At 36.7% G+C, this 17,489-nt stretch overlaps 1 protein-coding gene across 4 annotated transcripts in view; it reads left to right on the top strand.

Moving 5' to 3' along the window:
- LOC139975603 (arf-GAP with coiled-coil, ANK repeat and PH domain-containing protein 2-like) overlaps window positions 1-17,489 on the top strand; it is a 67,416-nt gene that overhangs the window by 12,582 nt on the left and 37,345 nt on the right. For all 4 annotated transcript variants that reach the window (XM_071983640.1, XM_071983638.1, XM_071983639.1 and 1 more), the window contains exons 3-9: window positions 6,990-7,048; window positions 7,893-7,953; window positions 9,291-9,344; window positions 10,861-10,919; window positions 12,251-12,434; window positions 12,890-12,934; window positions 17,170-17,265. In XM_071983640.1, coding sequence (XP_071839741.1) covers window positions 6,990-7,048; window positions 7,893-7,953; window positions 9,291-9,344; window positions 10,861-10,919; window positions 12,251-12,434; window positions 12,890-12,934; window positions 17,170-17,265 — 558 coding nt within the window. The remainder of the gene's footprint in view (window positions 1-6,989; window positions 7,049-7,892; window positions 7,954-9,290; window positions 9,345-10,860; window positions 10,920-12,250; window positions 12,435-12,889; window positions 12,935-17,169; window positions 17,266-17,489) is intronic.

Here is a 17,489-nt window from a genome sequence, read left to right as displayed (position 1 = left end):
CAGTATCACAAGTATAGGTCAAAACATCCAAGTACTAGAGATAGGAAGTAATCAGTTGGATTAACATTTGCTAGACAGTCTACCAGCTGCTGTGGTAGTGTTCTATCATTGCACACAGATATTCTATAGTGTACCACTGGTAGGCAACACTTGTAACACAGTGACATATCAGTGACACAATTTTGAAGTGGTAGCTAAGGGATACAGTAGAATGAGAGGGAGGGATATAGAACACGGGTTAAGTTTAAGCTGGTGCTGGAGTCCATCGGCTCGTCAAAGGGCCCCTGTGGGAGGGGGGCGTCACAAGGGTGAAGCACCCTGAAGATTTTATGGTTTTCATTATATGCAAAAATTAGATATTCAGCTAATTAAAATCAGCAGAATTTTGGAGGTAGACATACATACTGTGACTGAATTATATATAGTTGAAGTAGAAAAGTTGTGTTACTTCCTACCTTAGAATGTTTATTTGGGGGCTCCAGGGGTACAACATATTTGGTGGAGAAAAGTGCCTCCCATGCACATCCCTTCCCCCACCCCTCACCCCTGGCAGTGCCATTGAGCACTTGTACAAATACACTCATAAGTTCTAGACAGCATATCAATCTTAAGCTGAAGGATTGTATTACTGAAGCAGGATCTAGAAGATTAAAAAGAGTGCATTCAAACATGAAGTCCTGATCCAAAACAATATCTGATTTCCTGAACCTTTTATCTAGACTAACATGTAGTGTATGGTTGCATTGCTTGTATGGGGGGAAAAGGTTATACAGTAAAGATGAATGACATTTACGTCAGTGCTTGCTTACCTGTCTCCCCACAAAACCGTAGTACCTCATTCTACCATGCCTAGAATGAACTGGTAACCTTTTAACACTGTGCACCCTCTATGACCGGCTCCTCCGGTCAATGCCCTTTCTTTTCATGAGACCACTTGTTGTGGGGAGACAGGTAACCTTTTTACTCGTAAATATCCAAAACAGTAAGTTTTGGAATATGTACAATTTTGTACATGTCGTATAAAAAATGTTTCACTGTAAAGGATGAATGTGGGCAGAACTTCTTGTCTTGATGTGTTACAGTCGAAGAATATTAAAGAAGCAGTTGAGTGCTGCTTTTTATCTTTCGCCATCTCTGTTTTCCAGTGTTTATGATATTCAACTTTATGACATGCATGGTAAATCTCTGGAATGCTCCATTAAGCAGGCATGAGCTTTTTCCGCAAATTCGCGGAATATCCGCGATTTCATTTCTACCTCCGAGATTTACACCTCTCAATTTTGGGATTTCTAACAACAGCGTTGTATCATTTGATCGTTGTTCCCATGTTTTCATTACCTATGGATATCCAACCTGCAGGGGGACAAAAACTATTATCCTAATACACTGTAGCATACGCAAACTGGAGCCTATACCGCAATTTTTGCAAAGTTCTGTGATTTTTTTTTACCCCAGTCTCATCCCTGATTAAAGCTAAAAGGTTCATTCAAGAAGATGTTAGATCCTCCATGCAGGCCTTTATTTTATTTTTTTTTTTTTTTAATTCTTATATTAACTTCGCTCCTCGCTTAACTGGACCAGAACAAGTTCTTTCACCTTTGAACATATAAACAACAGATTATACCCTTGGATGATATTCCAATCAATTTGTCCTCAAGTGAGGAATTTGTAACACAATATAAATATATCATTTGGGGCTAGTGTTCAACCGATTAACCTAATCGGAATCGGAATCGGTACGAATATTGCATAATCGGAACATAATCGGAATCGGTAAAAATTACGTGGAATACCAGTTATTTCATACCGATTATTCAAAAACATATGGAAGGTGAAAATATCATTATTCAAAAACATATGGAAGTTGAAAATATCAACTGATGTATTAGGTTTGTTCTTTTACTACGAAATATTAAAATAAGACACCCTCTATACGTCTTTCACAGTGTATACTTTCATCAATTTACGCTGCCAGGGTCGCCGATTTTGCTTCCCTCGTGGTTAGTGACTTCAAATTTCTTGGCACAGTAGGCATAGCAGCAATACCAATTTCGCGAACTAACGAATGTAAATAAGCGGGAGCGATGTGCAGGCTAAAGCACAATTACGAGTGTGAAAAAGAAATATAAGAAAATCGCCCTCGTTATATCAGGTGTCTGTGTAAAATTGTGACATGCGTTTGCTTTAGCTACAGTAGGAATTGCAGTTGCAGCGCGAATCGCGCAAACAGTTTTCACATCTCGCATCAAATTTGAAGCAGTGCGGTAGGGTCGCGCACAATCCCCGGGAAGTTACCGTGGAAAGTTACGGCGTGCACGAAGCAATTTCAGTACCAGCGAAAATAACCTAAAATCCTCACAAATCTCCGGCACATGGTAGCCTTACTTCACACTAAGTCAACTGCATGGAAATCTAACCTTGCCATCTGTTTATTCGCTCTAGTTGTGTCGCAAATAACAAATAAAAATATCCACGGGAACTGCAATCTTCGACCACATGTTAGCCTAACAACCACACTAAGTCAATGAGAAATGTAGCCTAACCATCGGTTTGCCAAAAAAAAATGCGTAGCAAACTTTCAATTTGCTGGAAATCGGCATTTGTTTGGAAGGTACTGTAAGTGTCTTACAGAGGGAATGTTATATTTTATATTGGAGTAGTTTCTAGTTGTTATTATTTCTTTACATCAATCTGGTATTACATATTAGAGTAATTTTAAACAAGTTACGATGGTACAATTTGCTTTTCAGTTTGATTGGCCTAAGCTTACATTTTCTAATTGAACCTGAATAGAGTTAAATAGGTAACGAATAGGTATGTTTAACTTGAAGTTCGTAACATTTCTATTTGTTCATAAACGGTATAATACTGAAAATAAGTAGAAAATAATGTCGGAATGAAGGCAACATGTCATTAAAATTTACACTTTGGTAAAGATTGAAGATGGATGGTTTGCCTGAGATACTTTTTGAGATGGATATTGTGAGTAACTATTCTTAGCCCATTTCAAGCCATTAACAGGTGACATTCACGTCGAGGTGGTTAGGCCATTCGCTTAGCATAGTACTGACTAGGTAGGATGTCATATTTCCGTATTTTGGAAATTTAAAAAAGAAAAACACTTTTTTTTTCTTTCCGAGAAACTCCAGAGGTAATTTGGTACATACAAAATGATACCTTAGAGCCTTGTATAACAACGAAGCAAAAGGAAACAGGGGAAAATCACAACAATTATTGTTTTTGTCAAACTTTATTGCCGATTTCGTATATATACGGGATATTTTTTCATTTTCAAATAATCGGAATCGGAATCGGTACGATTATGGAAAAAATAATCGGTAATCGGTATTTTCTGTTATGCATAATCGGTTGAACACAAATTGGGGCCATCAAGAGTCTTGTGTTTTCTCATTGAGTTTAAATTGAATCTGAGGAACAGACCTAATGGTTTGGGTATTAGCGTATTTAGTCCTGTCACTTTCACTGATGAACCTTAGCTGCTTAAAGGGTCATTTTAAACAAAATCGCAAGTGCTGTAGAAAATCCAATCTAGACTGAGATATATAGTAGCGGTAATATTTAACGTTCTACGACATATATCTAAATTAAGGTTGCGCCTTTTAAAGTCATCCTTTAAGGTTCACACTTATTGTACCTTAATAATCTTGTATATGATCCAAAAGCGCTTAACTTGCTACGTAAATCTAACAAACAAAAATAATTTACAATAAATATTTTAATATCAAGTATAGAAGTTGGTTGAATATTAGTGTTAGAACCAATTATCCACAACAGCAGCTGGCCATTTAATTGAAGTCTATTGGAGTTTTATTTCTAATGACATCATCAGTTATTACAGTATTTCAAAGTTTGATCTAGACAGACAACAACAAAAATGAACCACTGATTATTTAGTAAACGTCTGGATATCTTTCCACCTTCAAATCTAGAACAAAAGGAAGAGCATCTTGTGGCCGGTACACAGCTGCATACATTATTGCCTTAATTGAGTAAACAATCGTCCGGATATTAATATACATAACAGTGTTAAGACTGCATAAACTTACCTGAGCATGAAATTGATGAAAGCATATATATCATTCATGACTAATCTAGGGTGTGGTTAAGCTATGTACTCTATGTGCTAAATATCCATATTTTTCCTGAGGTGAACAAAGGACAAACAATACACGAAAGGAAGCAACATGTAAACAGTATGCCAAAGTTCATAATTAGATGCTACTGTATGATAGTAGATATGTCGGAAATGCAGTTCTTGTCCAAAAAATAAACAATATTAATTAAAATAGAATAGATATTAAATATATACAGTAACAAAGAAATGGTATGTACTGTAATTTGTAGTTGCCATAATTAGCAAAAGTAATTTCACTTCAAATATAAAAATGAAATGTCAAATACATTTTGTACAGTATCTAAGCAAATGAGTGGGACAGCGGTCCAATGGGGATCATCAGCCATGCCCTAAACCTAACGAGGGTGCTGTCTTCATATCAGTCCTACCCTAAGTTCCATGATAATTGACAAGCTGAAGCAGCATCTGAAATCACGGAAAAGTCTTTGATAGATACTTCTATTTCTAAGTTACGGCAAATTGCACAGGTCTGCACATTTCCTAATTCTTCTTGTAACTATTGTAGATATGCTGAAGATATTCGTTAGCTGAGTCTACTGTACAGTGTAAACAATTCTTCAATACAACACAGAATGGATCACTCGCATTGGATCCAGAGCTGTGTATAGAGATCCAGCTCTGCTGGGACTGACATGACAGCGCCCTCAGCAGAATGCTGAAGATATACATTAAGTGCGTCTACATAGTAAACAATTCTTAAATACAACAAACTAACGGTTGACAGCTGCTAATGTACCCTTGATACAGTACAGCACAGTTTCCTTAATTACCCAAGTCGAGATATTATTTTGTTATCAATCGGTTCTGCAGTTGTTGTTCATGCACATACTGTAGCTATATAGTTTATTTTCATGAAAGCTGGTTCATGCCAACTTGGCATTATAAATTTGTAAGTATGCCATCGTAAAAAATATAGCTAAGATAAGATATCTAGAATTCTTGTTTCAGCTGTGTTAAAGCAGCTCTTGGAGATTATTTTGGTTAAAAACAAGTTAAATTTAGTGCACTTACAAATTAAAGATCAAATAAACAAAAGTTCATTGCTAACCTATAGCTGGTCATTATTAACTGAAGGTCTGCAGTTTTACTTCAAATAGTGTTCAAAATGAAAGTTGAAAATTTTGGGGAAATTTTCCCATTTTATGTGTTTTGAACTCAATGTACCATGACAGCAATCAGGGTGACAAAATATTTAGGAATGTCTTCAATTAAGTAATTATCACTAATTAACCTCTGAATTGAATTGTGAAACAATAATTAGGCTGCTTTAAGTGGTGGTGATGAAGATGACTGGAGGACAGTTTAAAAATATCCCTAAAGAATTTAGAGGTCCATCTCAGATTTCAGAGCTAATTCAAGATGACAGATAATTGGACCCATTAAAATTCCAATGGGAAGATATATTGTAGTGAATAAATAGCATACATATACATGTATGAAATGTAGAGCTCTATCTGTTTCTCAGATCAGCAGAAGTTTAATCTCTGCTCAGGTGGAAACAGTCATCCAAATATTCCAAGTATATGTAAATAAGTCTGTAAATCATAAATGCCATGCCAGGAAAAGACCTTAAGTACTGTAATTAAAAAGGAGTAGAAGCGAACCAATGTATACCAAACAGTGAGCTACCGTATGTAGATTGTACCAAAAAGCCAGTGAAAGCCTGTCCTAATAGGAAAAGTTTGTGTTCGTCCCATGGCATATAAACTTTTGAAAACGTGTTGCCGCATAAATTATGATGGATATATGCCATTTATTCGGTGCAGTGTGTTTTACTGTACATTTAAAATTGAGACTATAGTAAAGTTTAACATTCGGGTACTGAATATGTACAGTATCTCATCATGTTAAGTTCCCATATTGTTGCTATATATAATGCCTTTTAAATTAAAATAAATGAAAAGAACTTACTGTACTTAAAAATTGCTAAAACAATTAAATCAAGATAATTAAATACACTTCCCTCAGTTTACCTGTCTCCCCCTCACATGCATTTTTTTCTCATCTATGTCCTACTGTAACAGTGTGTACAGTTTGCAAATTGGTGACAATTTTTAGCACATAGTGCAGTATGTCCTTTTGAACCACTTTCAGATCGTTTGCCCAATTCCCTTTTCTTCAATATGAACAGTACTTAGCTATTCTAAAGTGACTGACTTACTGACTTAGGTGCGTAGGACGCTGTGTCCCTTTGCCCTCTGGCGAGTAATCCTCCTCCAATTTGGTCTATCTGCTGCACAACTTTCAACAGCTTGGGTTGTCATACCTAGGTCTTTCTGGATTAGGTCCTTCCATCTTGAAGGTGGTCGTCCTGGAGGTCTTGGCTTGGTATTCTAAAGTGAAATGTCTACTATTTGTTAGGTATTTATCTTCTTCAACTTAAACTGGAGTTGGCTATATTTGTACATAGTATGAGTTTTGGATTCAGCAAGGATCTCAGCAAATCCTGAATCCTGAAACAAACTCACTCACAGTGAGTGGCTTTGTCATCCAAAAGAGTTAGGGTGATAAGAAGAACGTGAATAAGAAACTTTTCAAAATTGTTGCTTATAAATGCCACAAGTGACCACTTTTGTTCTAGATGTAGGGAGCAAAGAGGGAATAGATCCTGTAGGACCCTCACTACTGTATATCACAGAACCTCTGCGTGAACTATGAGAGAATTGATTTGTATTACCGACTTGTAATTAAATTCAATATAATAATCAAGAAAAGATCAATTAATGATTGATGTATATTATAAAAATTGTGCCAAACTAAATCATATTGCTGAGTATAATTGGTAAAAGAAGAAAAATGATGCAAATTTCTCTCAATTTTACTTCCATTGTAGCTCGTCAAGACCAGCAAAGAGATGACAGACGCTGGGAAGATTTACAACGCAAATTTTGGGTGAGTTACATTTGTTTCCTGGTACAGTAGATCATCATATCAGAATACCGTGAAGCGTACAATGATCGAATCTTAAGTATACTGTGAGTTGGTTGGGCCGTCAAATATTTGAACAGACGCTCACCTCATTGCACTGTTACTGTACATTCACATCACAACAAATATTTATAATTGAGAAATCCTGGCACCTGCAAAACAGACACTAACAAATTGAAATAGACAGCAGGCAGATTTAGTGAGCTTGAGGGGGACCGATTTAAATCCAACCGTCGTGACAAAGATCTTTGTGGAAAAGAACACGCCAAAGGCCGAAACAGCTGAGAGAAATAACTTTTTATACCGTTTGGGGAAGGTTACACTATGTACAGTAGTGTAAAAGACTTGATCAAGTCTAAAGCTATGTGTGAAGGAAAAATCAACTCTGTGTTATCTTCCAAAAGAAATAAGAAGTTTCTTAAAACAGCAGTTTGTGGAGGGTTTGCTCATGGCATTCTTTATTTTCTATCACATTTGCTGATGATGATAGTAGGGTTTGTGTAGATCTCCTAAATTAATCTGCATATTAGAATTAGGGCTGAAGATAGTATCCAGTCCTTAACTCTGTGGGATATTTAGTTAACTTTAAAAGGTACTTTTAATCCAGTCAAGGTGACCGTATTCGAAGGGGTTTATAAGGAGTAGTGAAATGTGTGAATTAGCTGGAGAAGTAGCCACTGCTATAATTTAGATGTTTACAACCATATAGAGTAAGTTATAATATAGATGTTAACAACCATATAAGTTATAATATTATTATAGATGTATACAACCATGTAAGTTCTCTTTGATCTTCTTCCCATTGCAGGAATTTTATCACAAGTGTTAAAGACCTTACAGTATATTTCAATGAGGACACTTTTGTCATGGTAAGGTAGTCTCTTCAGTTTTGAAAGTATTTTTTTTGCTAAAAAATATCATCTGAATGTGTTCATGTCTTGTATAGATCTGTTTTAATGAGTTAGTTCGGTGCCTTCAGAAACAAGTCAGTGTTTATTATCAACAAAGTTGCAAGTTGTTATTCAGCTGTATCCCTTCAGTGAAAGGGCAATAGGGTGAAGTGGTAGTGTGAACCAATTTTCCTTGCATATTGGGCCTAACTGTATCATTAAAGCCTCACTGTCCAAGTAACCTCACTGCGGTAATGGGTAAATGCCCTCCTAAACCCCTCACCATGCCTCTCCCTCCCCTACTTCCCAAGCCTTTTAATTTCAAGCACTGATGACTTTGTGATAACATTTTGGTTAATTAAAACAATCTTGATCCTACATGCAAACATGTGGAAAATTGTGGTAGAAAATTAGCCATGGAAGTAAAAAAAAAAAAAAAAAAACCTACCTCATCTTGGATCATTAAAGTAAATTGAATTATTAATAAATCAGAAGTCTGAGAATATCATTTTAACAAAGTTGTGGAATTTGAATGAGAGGATTTGTAGGTTCCTGTTCTCTGTCCAGATTTCTCTCAGAGCTGTTTCTCTCATATTGGATAAAATACCATTGGTGTTCTCTCCAAACTTGTAAACTTGCCTTTGAAGCCTTTTGAAAACTAAAAAATTTATGTGGGAGCAATGAGTTGCCATTTTGATAAACTTTCTTGCCCTAATATTTGTGGTATGACCACCTATCTATAACTTAATTCAAACTCTTTTAGGCAAACAGATTGATAGAATTGAACTGTTGATTTTATAGTGCACAGCTGTGCTTCTCATGCCTCATGAACGAAACGATTGAATTTACTTTTCTCCTCGCTTACCTGTCTCCTTACAACCTCAGCACTCCCGCTTTACCATGTCCAGAGTGAAGGTTCGGTAACCTTTTTAACACTGAGCGCCCCGTTTGTGTCCGGTCAATGACCTCCCTTCCCATTCTTTCCTAAGTTGACATTAAAGAGAAAATGAAAGCAACCTAGCTTCTTACTTGAGCATTTGAGTTTCATTATTTTACCAAAAAAGACATTTATTACGGTCTAATTACTGGGTACTCTTTAGACTCTATTGTCCTCTTGACAAAATACTTGCTTACCTCAAGTTTTAAAGTGATTTTGACGACCTCCGTCAGATCGGAAAGCAAAAGTATGTTGCGTGTGAATCTTACGGTAATGTCTTCCTTTATGGTACTGTAGTATAAAAATTTGAAAGTACGCAGTTTAACTGTCGCAGTTTTCAAATTTCCAATAAAACATTTCTCTTTCCTCACTCTCTCAGGGCAATGTGATGAAGTTTGTACAAGTTTTGAGTGACCTTAAAAGCTACCATGTTGTAAGTATTAATTATTATTATTATTTTTTTATGATATAATTTGTAGGCCTTACTGTGTACATAAGCCAAAGGGTACACAGTATACATATGTAGCCTCAAGGCTCTCATTAATAGTCGATGATATCTTTGGTCAGTACAAGGATGTAGTCCTGGACATATCTCAAATATGACGCAGATTAATCACTTTGGAATGACTGGAATTGTTCATTAAATTTGACTTTTTATGCATGCATGGATAGATTGGTTGAAGTTCACGGGTGAGTTGGCTTCAAACCTCATCAAAAAGTAAATCAGCTATAGGACACTATATTCCCTTAGGCCTAAGGCATGGAGATGTGATCAATCTAAGAGGGAGAAAAAGTGCTTAAGTAATTTCACTATCGAAATTACCTTTCGCCTTTTTTTTCTCTTCATTCATTAAAAAAACTAAAAAGTGGGTAGCGTACGATCTGCGTAATTATTAATAATGCATCAGTTGGTATTTTTTTTTCTTCTTTTTGGCTTAAATTACAGTATAATGACTTGATTTACATTATTTATTGTATATATTACATGATATACATACAGGTACAAGTTGGTATATATTGATAGATAGATACCTAACGTTATGCCATGTATTAGTGTGTATATATATGTATAGATACAGTATATATAAACTCTACTTGTGTTGTGTGATTCCACCAGTTTAACCAGCCATGGTGTTAACTTACAAAACTGAAAAGAATTGAGATACGGACATAAGGGTACCAGCTTTTCATAAGGAGGACAATTGCTGTAACATGTTGTACCTGTGCCATCCATTAAACTAAGTTGACAATTAAAATAGTACTGTAAAATTTCTGAAAAAGTAGAATAACATTTTGCACTGATTTTGGCAAAGCATTGAATTATATAATCAGAATGTGTAGTCCCACCACCTGCCGGTTGTTAATTATTTTACCAAATCAAAGTTTCACCGTCACTGTACCTTGTACTTAGTATTACACTTGCCATGTAGATCTGGTTTACAGATTTGGTAACATTGTGAAATTTTGTCAGAAGCTGGTGGCCTTCCCTTATCCCCAGTCCCGCCTTTTTCTCTCCTTACAACCCCCACCCCCTATTAAGTATTATCACCTCACCCACTCCCTACTTTCCCTCCTCCCATCACCCATCTGTATCAAATTTGGCTACAGTATATACTCTGAAGGCCAAGGGCCTAAAGTGTTTTACATTTCCTTTGATAAATTCTGAATAGTTCAGAATATATGTTAATGGTCTGTGGAGTGGCTTTAAATCATTATTATCATTATACTTATTATAATGGATGCGTGGCCACAACTCGTATTCAATGGCTTCAGAATTTATACTGTTAACACAAACCTTCTGCTTAATTAAACTGCTTGGTGTTTCAAAGAGCCATATAGTTTGAAGTTTGTTTTCTTTTGTTTTCTTTGTCAAGGAATAATTATTTCACTTTTTATATTACTGACAAAAATGTACAGTGAAACTTCAAGTAATGTTCTCTCTTCTTCAGATGCTGGAGGACCAGATTGGAAGGGCAGTGTCAACGGTACTAAATAATTTTGTCAAAAAGTAAGTTTCCTTGCTATAAGATTACTAATTAGTGTCATGTCAGCAGTGTTGAAGTGATTACAACAGACTTTATAAACATCAAGAGTCAGTTATAACTACAGAACAGCTTGGTGCAATGCAGTACAGAAAAATTGTAAACAAATTGGTGGTGAAAGAATAAAGATGTATATAGAAAGCCCAAACTTTGTTCGTTGTTCAATAACACAAATATGTCTTCAACTTATTGACATTGGTTCATGTGCAACTCCCTTCACCATCCCCTCCACCTTTCCCTAGGATTCCATTCACCTTCCATGCTGTTCAGCTCTCCTTCCAGGTTCCCTTGGAATCCTCTTTCACCTCCCCTTCTTACCTCCCCTTTCACATCCTCTTTGACTCCTCCCCTCTTTGCATCCCTATTTACCTCCATCTTCACCTCTCCCTGTACCCACCGCCATGTACTTCCCCTTTATTGCCTCCACCCCCCACTCCATTTACCTCCCCTTCCCTCCTTTTTTTTACCTACCCCATCGACCTTCCCCTTTTATCCCACCCCCTCAAAACTAAGAATATTGTAACAGTGGTTACACACACAAATACAGTATTGTACAGAGCAATCATGTCAAATGTATGAACAATTTGAGTTTCTAAGCTACTGTACCACATATAGACATTTAGTGTAATAATATTACACTCTGTCAACCACATCACTCACAAACACTCCTCAATCTATATTGTACCTAGGGATTACCAATGGATACAGTAGAGGCTTAAATTACAATGAAACTGTTTATCCCTGCAGAGCTATGACTCAAGAACAATTATTTTGACTGATTTATTGGTCTTTTACTGCATTATAGTACAATACATCAAGCTCCTCCTGTTATATCTTCCTTCTTGATGGGATCATAAATAACAAAATACAGGAGAAAAAGAACCTTAGAAGTAAAGAGATGCAAAAGTGATCAGTTGCTGTCTTGTTAGAAACTGACATTTTATGGCAATTTTATATTTTGGGAATGTTGCAAAATAGTATGGGTTTTAACTCCAGGAATGTTTGCATAGTCGAGTCATAGTTGAAGGTAAAGGAGAAATAGAAAAAAAAACTTAAAAATATGTTTAATGTTTTAATTTTATCTATTTGCAAAATAAAACTTGAAAAGTATAAAGCACTACATTTCCTCTGTGTTTGTTTCTTAGAGAAGTTAATATCACACTACATGTACTTTTGACTCGTTATAAGTAAATTTATCAATCTGATTATATCTCCATAATTTGTGTTAAGATTTGTAACACTTGACCCTTTTTCCTCTTTTTTTTTTCATTCTTTTTTTTGTTTTGGTTCATTCTAGGGACATCAAGAGGGTCAAAGACACAAAGAAGTATTTTGATAAAATCACAGAGGAGCTCGATACGGCTCTGAACAAAAACGCTCAGATTATCAAAGCTAAACCCCAGGAAGCAGAGGAAAGCAGAAAGCTAGTCTTGGCCACCAGATCAGCGTTTGGTGTTACAGCCTTTGACTACTCACTGCAGGTAAATTTGTCGAGACGCTTTAAAAATCATCCTATTTAAAACCGATTAGTAGAAAAACAATTGTAAAAAATTAGACTACAATTTGTTATAGTTTGATGTAATTTTTCAGTATTTCAACAAAGCAGTATTAATCTGTTTAGAGTTACTGTGAGCAAGATGTACAGTGTAACTGTGTCTGTAGGGTGCATGTTAAACTGGTGGCAAAGCCAAAGCAGTAATCTATTTAGAGTTACTGTGAGCATGATGTAACCATGTCTGTAGGGAGTCCATAACCATGTCTGTAGGGAGTCCGTTCTGGTTCGAAAGTAGTGTGTGTGGCTGGCTTTACACCCCAACATCTCTTGGGTGTGGTTTAAGTACGCCAATCTCTGAGGGGAACTTGGGAAGGTGTCAGTTTCTCCTTGAAACTGACATCATTCGCATGGTTAATGCTTATTGTTATTCCATTTTTACAGATCAATGAACTCCAGTCAAAAGAGAGACAAGATGTACTAAATACGGTGAGTAGCATCTGGCAGAAATATTTACTTAATATATTCAAGAGATTTACTTGCATAGAAATGAAGGACTTGGTGTTCTTGTGTAAATTGAACATCAGGTACATATATACTTACAGTATTACTATATTACTTACTATATTACTTATATATTCAAGAGGTCTTCTTGCATAGAAATGAAGGGCTTGGTGTTCTTGTGCAAATTAAACATCAGGTACATATATACTTATATATTACTATATTACTTACCTGTATATACTCAAGACTTTTACTTGCATAGAAATGAAGGACTTGGTGTTCTTGTGCAAATTAAACATCAGGTACATATATACTTATATATTACTTTATTACTTACCTGTATATACTCAAGAGTTTTACTTGCATAGAAATGAAGGACTTGGTGTTCTTGTGCAAATTTAACATCAGGTACATAAATACTACAAACAGTTCCATGAAGTTACATTGGATCCTCTCTTACCTGTTTCCTCACAACTTTTGCACTTTTGTTGTTGTACTACCAGCTCTATCTGAATCATGCTCAAACCACTAGAAATCGGACCAGTGGCGGAGCTAGGGGTATTGGTCAGGGGGGCAAGAATGGTCTGTAGGGGCACTTTCGACACTATCTAAGCGAAGCGCCACCACAGGTTGGCACGGAGTGTACAGAAATTTTTTGAGTAAAGATACTCCCCTAGATCGCCGGAAATTACCCTTTCCGGGCCTTGCTAATTTGTGACAAATGTCAATAGGTAGATTAGAGCGCAATAAAACAGTCAATCACGAATAAGTAAAAAGTGGTAAAAGCTGAAAAGGGCGCCAGCAGTCCAACTTAGTCCGTCAGGGCGGGGCATCCGCCCCCCCTGACTGTATGGGTTCTCCGCCACTGAATTGGACTGTTGCTCTGTTAGCCTTAATATTCCAAGTAAAATACTTACAGAATGTTAAAGTCGTTCAACTTCATGAAGAGACTGCCTGGTTGGTTCAGCCGCATGGATGTGGTGTGACCAGATGACAAATGTTTGTGAAAGATACAGTAATAAAGAATAGAAGGAAGGATACAATACAAAGTACTGGTAAAGCATGATATCCTATGTACAGAGCTGGTTATACTGTATGTTAACTTGACAGGTTTTTTGAACAGCATAGATGCTGGTCAATGTCTATGTTTACTTCACATAAGTATTCCATCATGACTGACTGCATGATCTAAATTTTTACCGTTATCTGTGGGAATTAGTGAAACTTGTGTTAATCCTTCTAGGTTTCAAGGCTCTTTGGCCGTCATGTACCGTACCTGTATTCTATGAATGGTTTTATTTATGTAGACGAGAGAATCAGTGAGGACCGAACACTCTTACCACCTACACAGTCCAGTGTGGCTACAGCATACCCAATATCTGAGATGCTCATTTTCTCTGATTCAAACGAACCCTAAAATAAACTGTTTCAGCCCTTCTCAGGTTTCAAATTTCATATCTTCACTTCCAACTTAATATCCTGACCTCTCTCATTATTGACACTTCTTGCTTAAAGTTTTGCACAAATATTTTGATTTCTGTTTCCATCACAAATGATGTTGACTTCCTGTTTGGTAAACCTTAAATGTCTTGTGGCCAAGTTCCACTCGGATTAAGCAGAGCCTGTGATGTTATGGGAATACATATCACAGCTAATTGGTTTGACATTGTCGAGTCAGGAGATAATTACAGTCTGTTACTACAATCTTCCTTTGTTTGTCCCATCCAAAAGACTAACTTTATGTTATGTGGGCAACCCCTTTAATTACGCTATTCCTTTCTCAAATTACATAGTATCCAAGTTTAACTTCCCACCGCAGTCACTCACAGAACTAAAGTACTGCGTTTTTCTCATGTTGTTAGACTGCGTGTAATAATGTGTTGTGTTATTACACCTTCACTTTTTTAATTTTTTTTTTTTTTTTTCAAACTTACATGGCATCATGTATTAACAATTATCAAATGATTGGGCTGAGAAATTAAATACATATTCAGGCTACAGTTTGTTGTACTGTAGGTATGAGCATCTTACAAGATGCATTATGTACAAGTAATACACATGCACAGTATGTCAGGGCTACACAGTCTTAACAAACCAGTTCACTTCACGCCTTTGAGAAAATAGATTCGGAAGGAAGAGGGCAGTGACCTCATGGAGAGAGATAGAGAGAGAGGGTCATTAGGGGTGCAGTACAGTACAAGAATGAGTACAAGAGAGAGGGTCATTAGGGGTGCAGTACAAGAATGAGTACAAGGGAGAGAGGGTCATTAGGGGTGCAGTACAAGAATGAGTACAAGGGAGAGAGGGTCATTAGGGGTGCAGTACAAGAATGAGTACAAGGGAGAGAGGGTCATTAGGGGTGCAGTACAAGAATGAGTACAAGAGAGAGGGTCATGAGGAGTGCAGTACAAGAATGAGTACAAGGGAGAGAGGGTCATTAGGGGTGCAGTACAAGAATGAGTACAAGGGACAGGGTCATTAGGGGTGCAGTACAAGAATGAGTACAAGAGAGAGGGTCATTAGGGGTGCAGTACAAGAATGAGTACAAGAGAGAGGGTCATTAGGGGTGCAGTACAAGAATGAGTACAAGGGACAGAGGGTCATTAGAGGTGCAGTACAAGAATGAGTACAAGAGAGAGGGTCATTAGGGGTGCAGTACAAGAATGAGTACAAGAGAGAGGGTCATTAGGGGTGCAGTACAAGAATGAGTACAAGAGAGAGAGGGTCATTGGAGGTGCAGTTTACAACAAGAATGGCACCAGTTTGTAGACTAGGTAGATCAGAACGTATAAGAAACAGGTATAAGTGCAGTACCATCATTCCTAAAGTTACTTCTGAAGTTACCCTTTATATTATGTGAGGTTCATCATGTGTCTGCAGTGCTTTAATACTGTAGTCTAATGGGCAACCTGAGCAGGGGAAATAGTCATGAATGGCATAGAAAATTTATTTACAAAGCTCTGCTGCCCATTGGTCACTTTGTAGTAAAACAAAACTATATAGTATGGGTTTTATACTTTGATCCCAAAATTAAACTAGTTTCTTTTGTGTGGAATCTGAAGTGTCGGTATAAAAAGTACTCTTGATACAAAGACGTTTGCCATCTGTAAACACTGGTCTGCAATTTTTAGTGAGTGCACACCGACTATATACTGTAATGATCTTTTACGTAGACACATCGTAACAGAACGTCAGGACTCGATTCTCATGCCAAGCTGTCGTAGTTCCTTGTAAAGAGAGAAACTTGCTGGCTTAGCTAAATTGTGATACGGACAGGACTCTTGGCAAAGTGAAAATGTTATACACACAGGGGAAAAAAGCTTGCGCCTTTGCTAAGTTTCCCTTTTATTTTTTTGTTTCATATCAAAGAAAATGATATCATTCCTCACAAAAGAAAGAAAACATTGCAATTGCAATGCTTAAATAAAAGTTTCGAAACTGTTTTGTCTCATGGGAAAGGGAATAAGAGAAATGTATCTGTGGCATTTTGACCATGTAACCTTACAATCACTTTCTTTTCTCCCAAAGGTGAAAATTAATAACTGCTTGTGAAAACAATCATCTTGACAGTTACAAGTTAAAGATTTACAGTTTATATATATATATATATATATATATAAGAGCCTTTGGTGTTCATGTTCTCAAGGAGAATTGTGATGTTTCCGGAAACTACATAATGTGATTCCTCTCAGATTATATCCTTGCAAGTACGCATGCTAGGATCATATGAGATTTTACATTCTAACACTGTCAATATGTGATAAGGCACTATAATGGTAAAAATTCCAAAAGTATAGAGAGCACAGAGACTTGAAATAAAATATTTAACCCCCCCTGTAACCCTCACGCCCCCCCCCACCACCAAAGCTCTAAATAGGTTTTCTCTTTCTGAAATTGCAAAGACTGAAATTAACACATCTGACATTAATTTACTGTTAAAGTGTTATTTTTTTTTTGTCTTTTTCTTTTCATTCATTATCTTTGGGGTCATAAATTAATGAACAGTTAATTGCAATTCTTGAGAATAATATGGGTTCACTGAGGGTGACCAATGACACCTTACCACAGTCAGCTATATATATAGCATAAAATCAAAGCATATAAGTGCCACCACAGCAAAGATGAAGAACAAGTACTTACTGACTACAGTACATGATATACAGTACTGTACAATTTATGTGACTTTATTCAGTTTTCTATATTTTTTTCTCCCTTTTCAGCTGATGTCTTTCATGAACGCTCAGTACACATTCTTTCACCAGGGATTCGACCTCCTCAAGGACCTACAGCCAACCTGCAAAGGACTCGGAAATAAAGTGAGCTCCTTATCTGTAGTTATTTCAGGGAATTCACCCCCTCTCCCCACCTCCTTCCTCCTCCCCTACCCCCAATGTTGATCAATACTCATTTCCTAGTCATTGTTGAAACACTCACTTTTTAATTGGCATCTGGCTGACTGTATGTGATTCAGTTGGCATTGTGATACCGACCAGAATTCTACTTAAGATTTGAAATGACCTTTGTTTTTGTTTTTTTATGG

The sequence above is a fragment of the Apostichopus japonicus genome, chromosome 11, assembly GCF_037975245.1.
Source record: "Apostichopus japonicus isolate 1M-3 chromosome 11, ASM3797524v1, whole genome shotgun sequence".
NCBI lineage: Eukaryota > Metazoa > Echinodermata > Holothuroidea > Aspidochirotida > Stichopodidae > Apostichopus > Apostichopus japonicus.
Note: the sequence above shows the minus strand (reverse complement) of the source record. Positions and strands in the feature narration are given on the sequence as shown.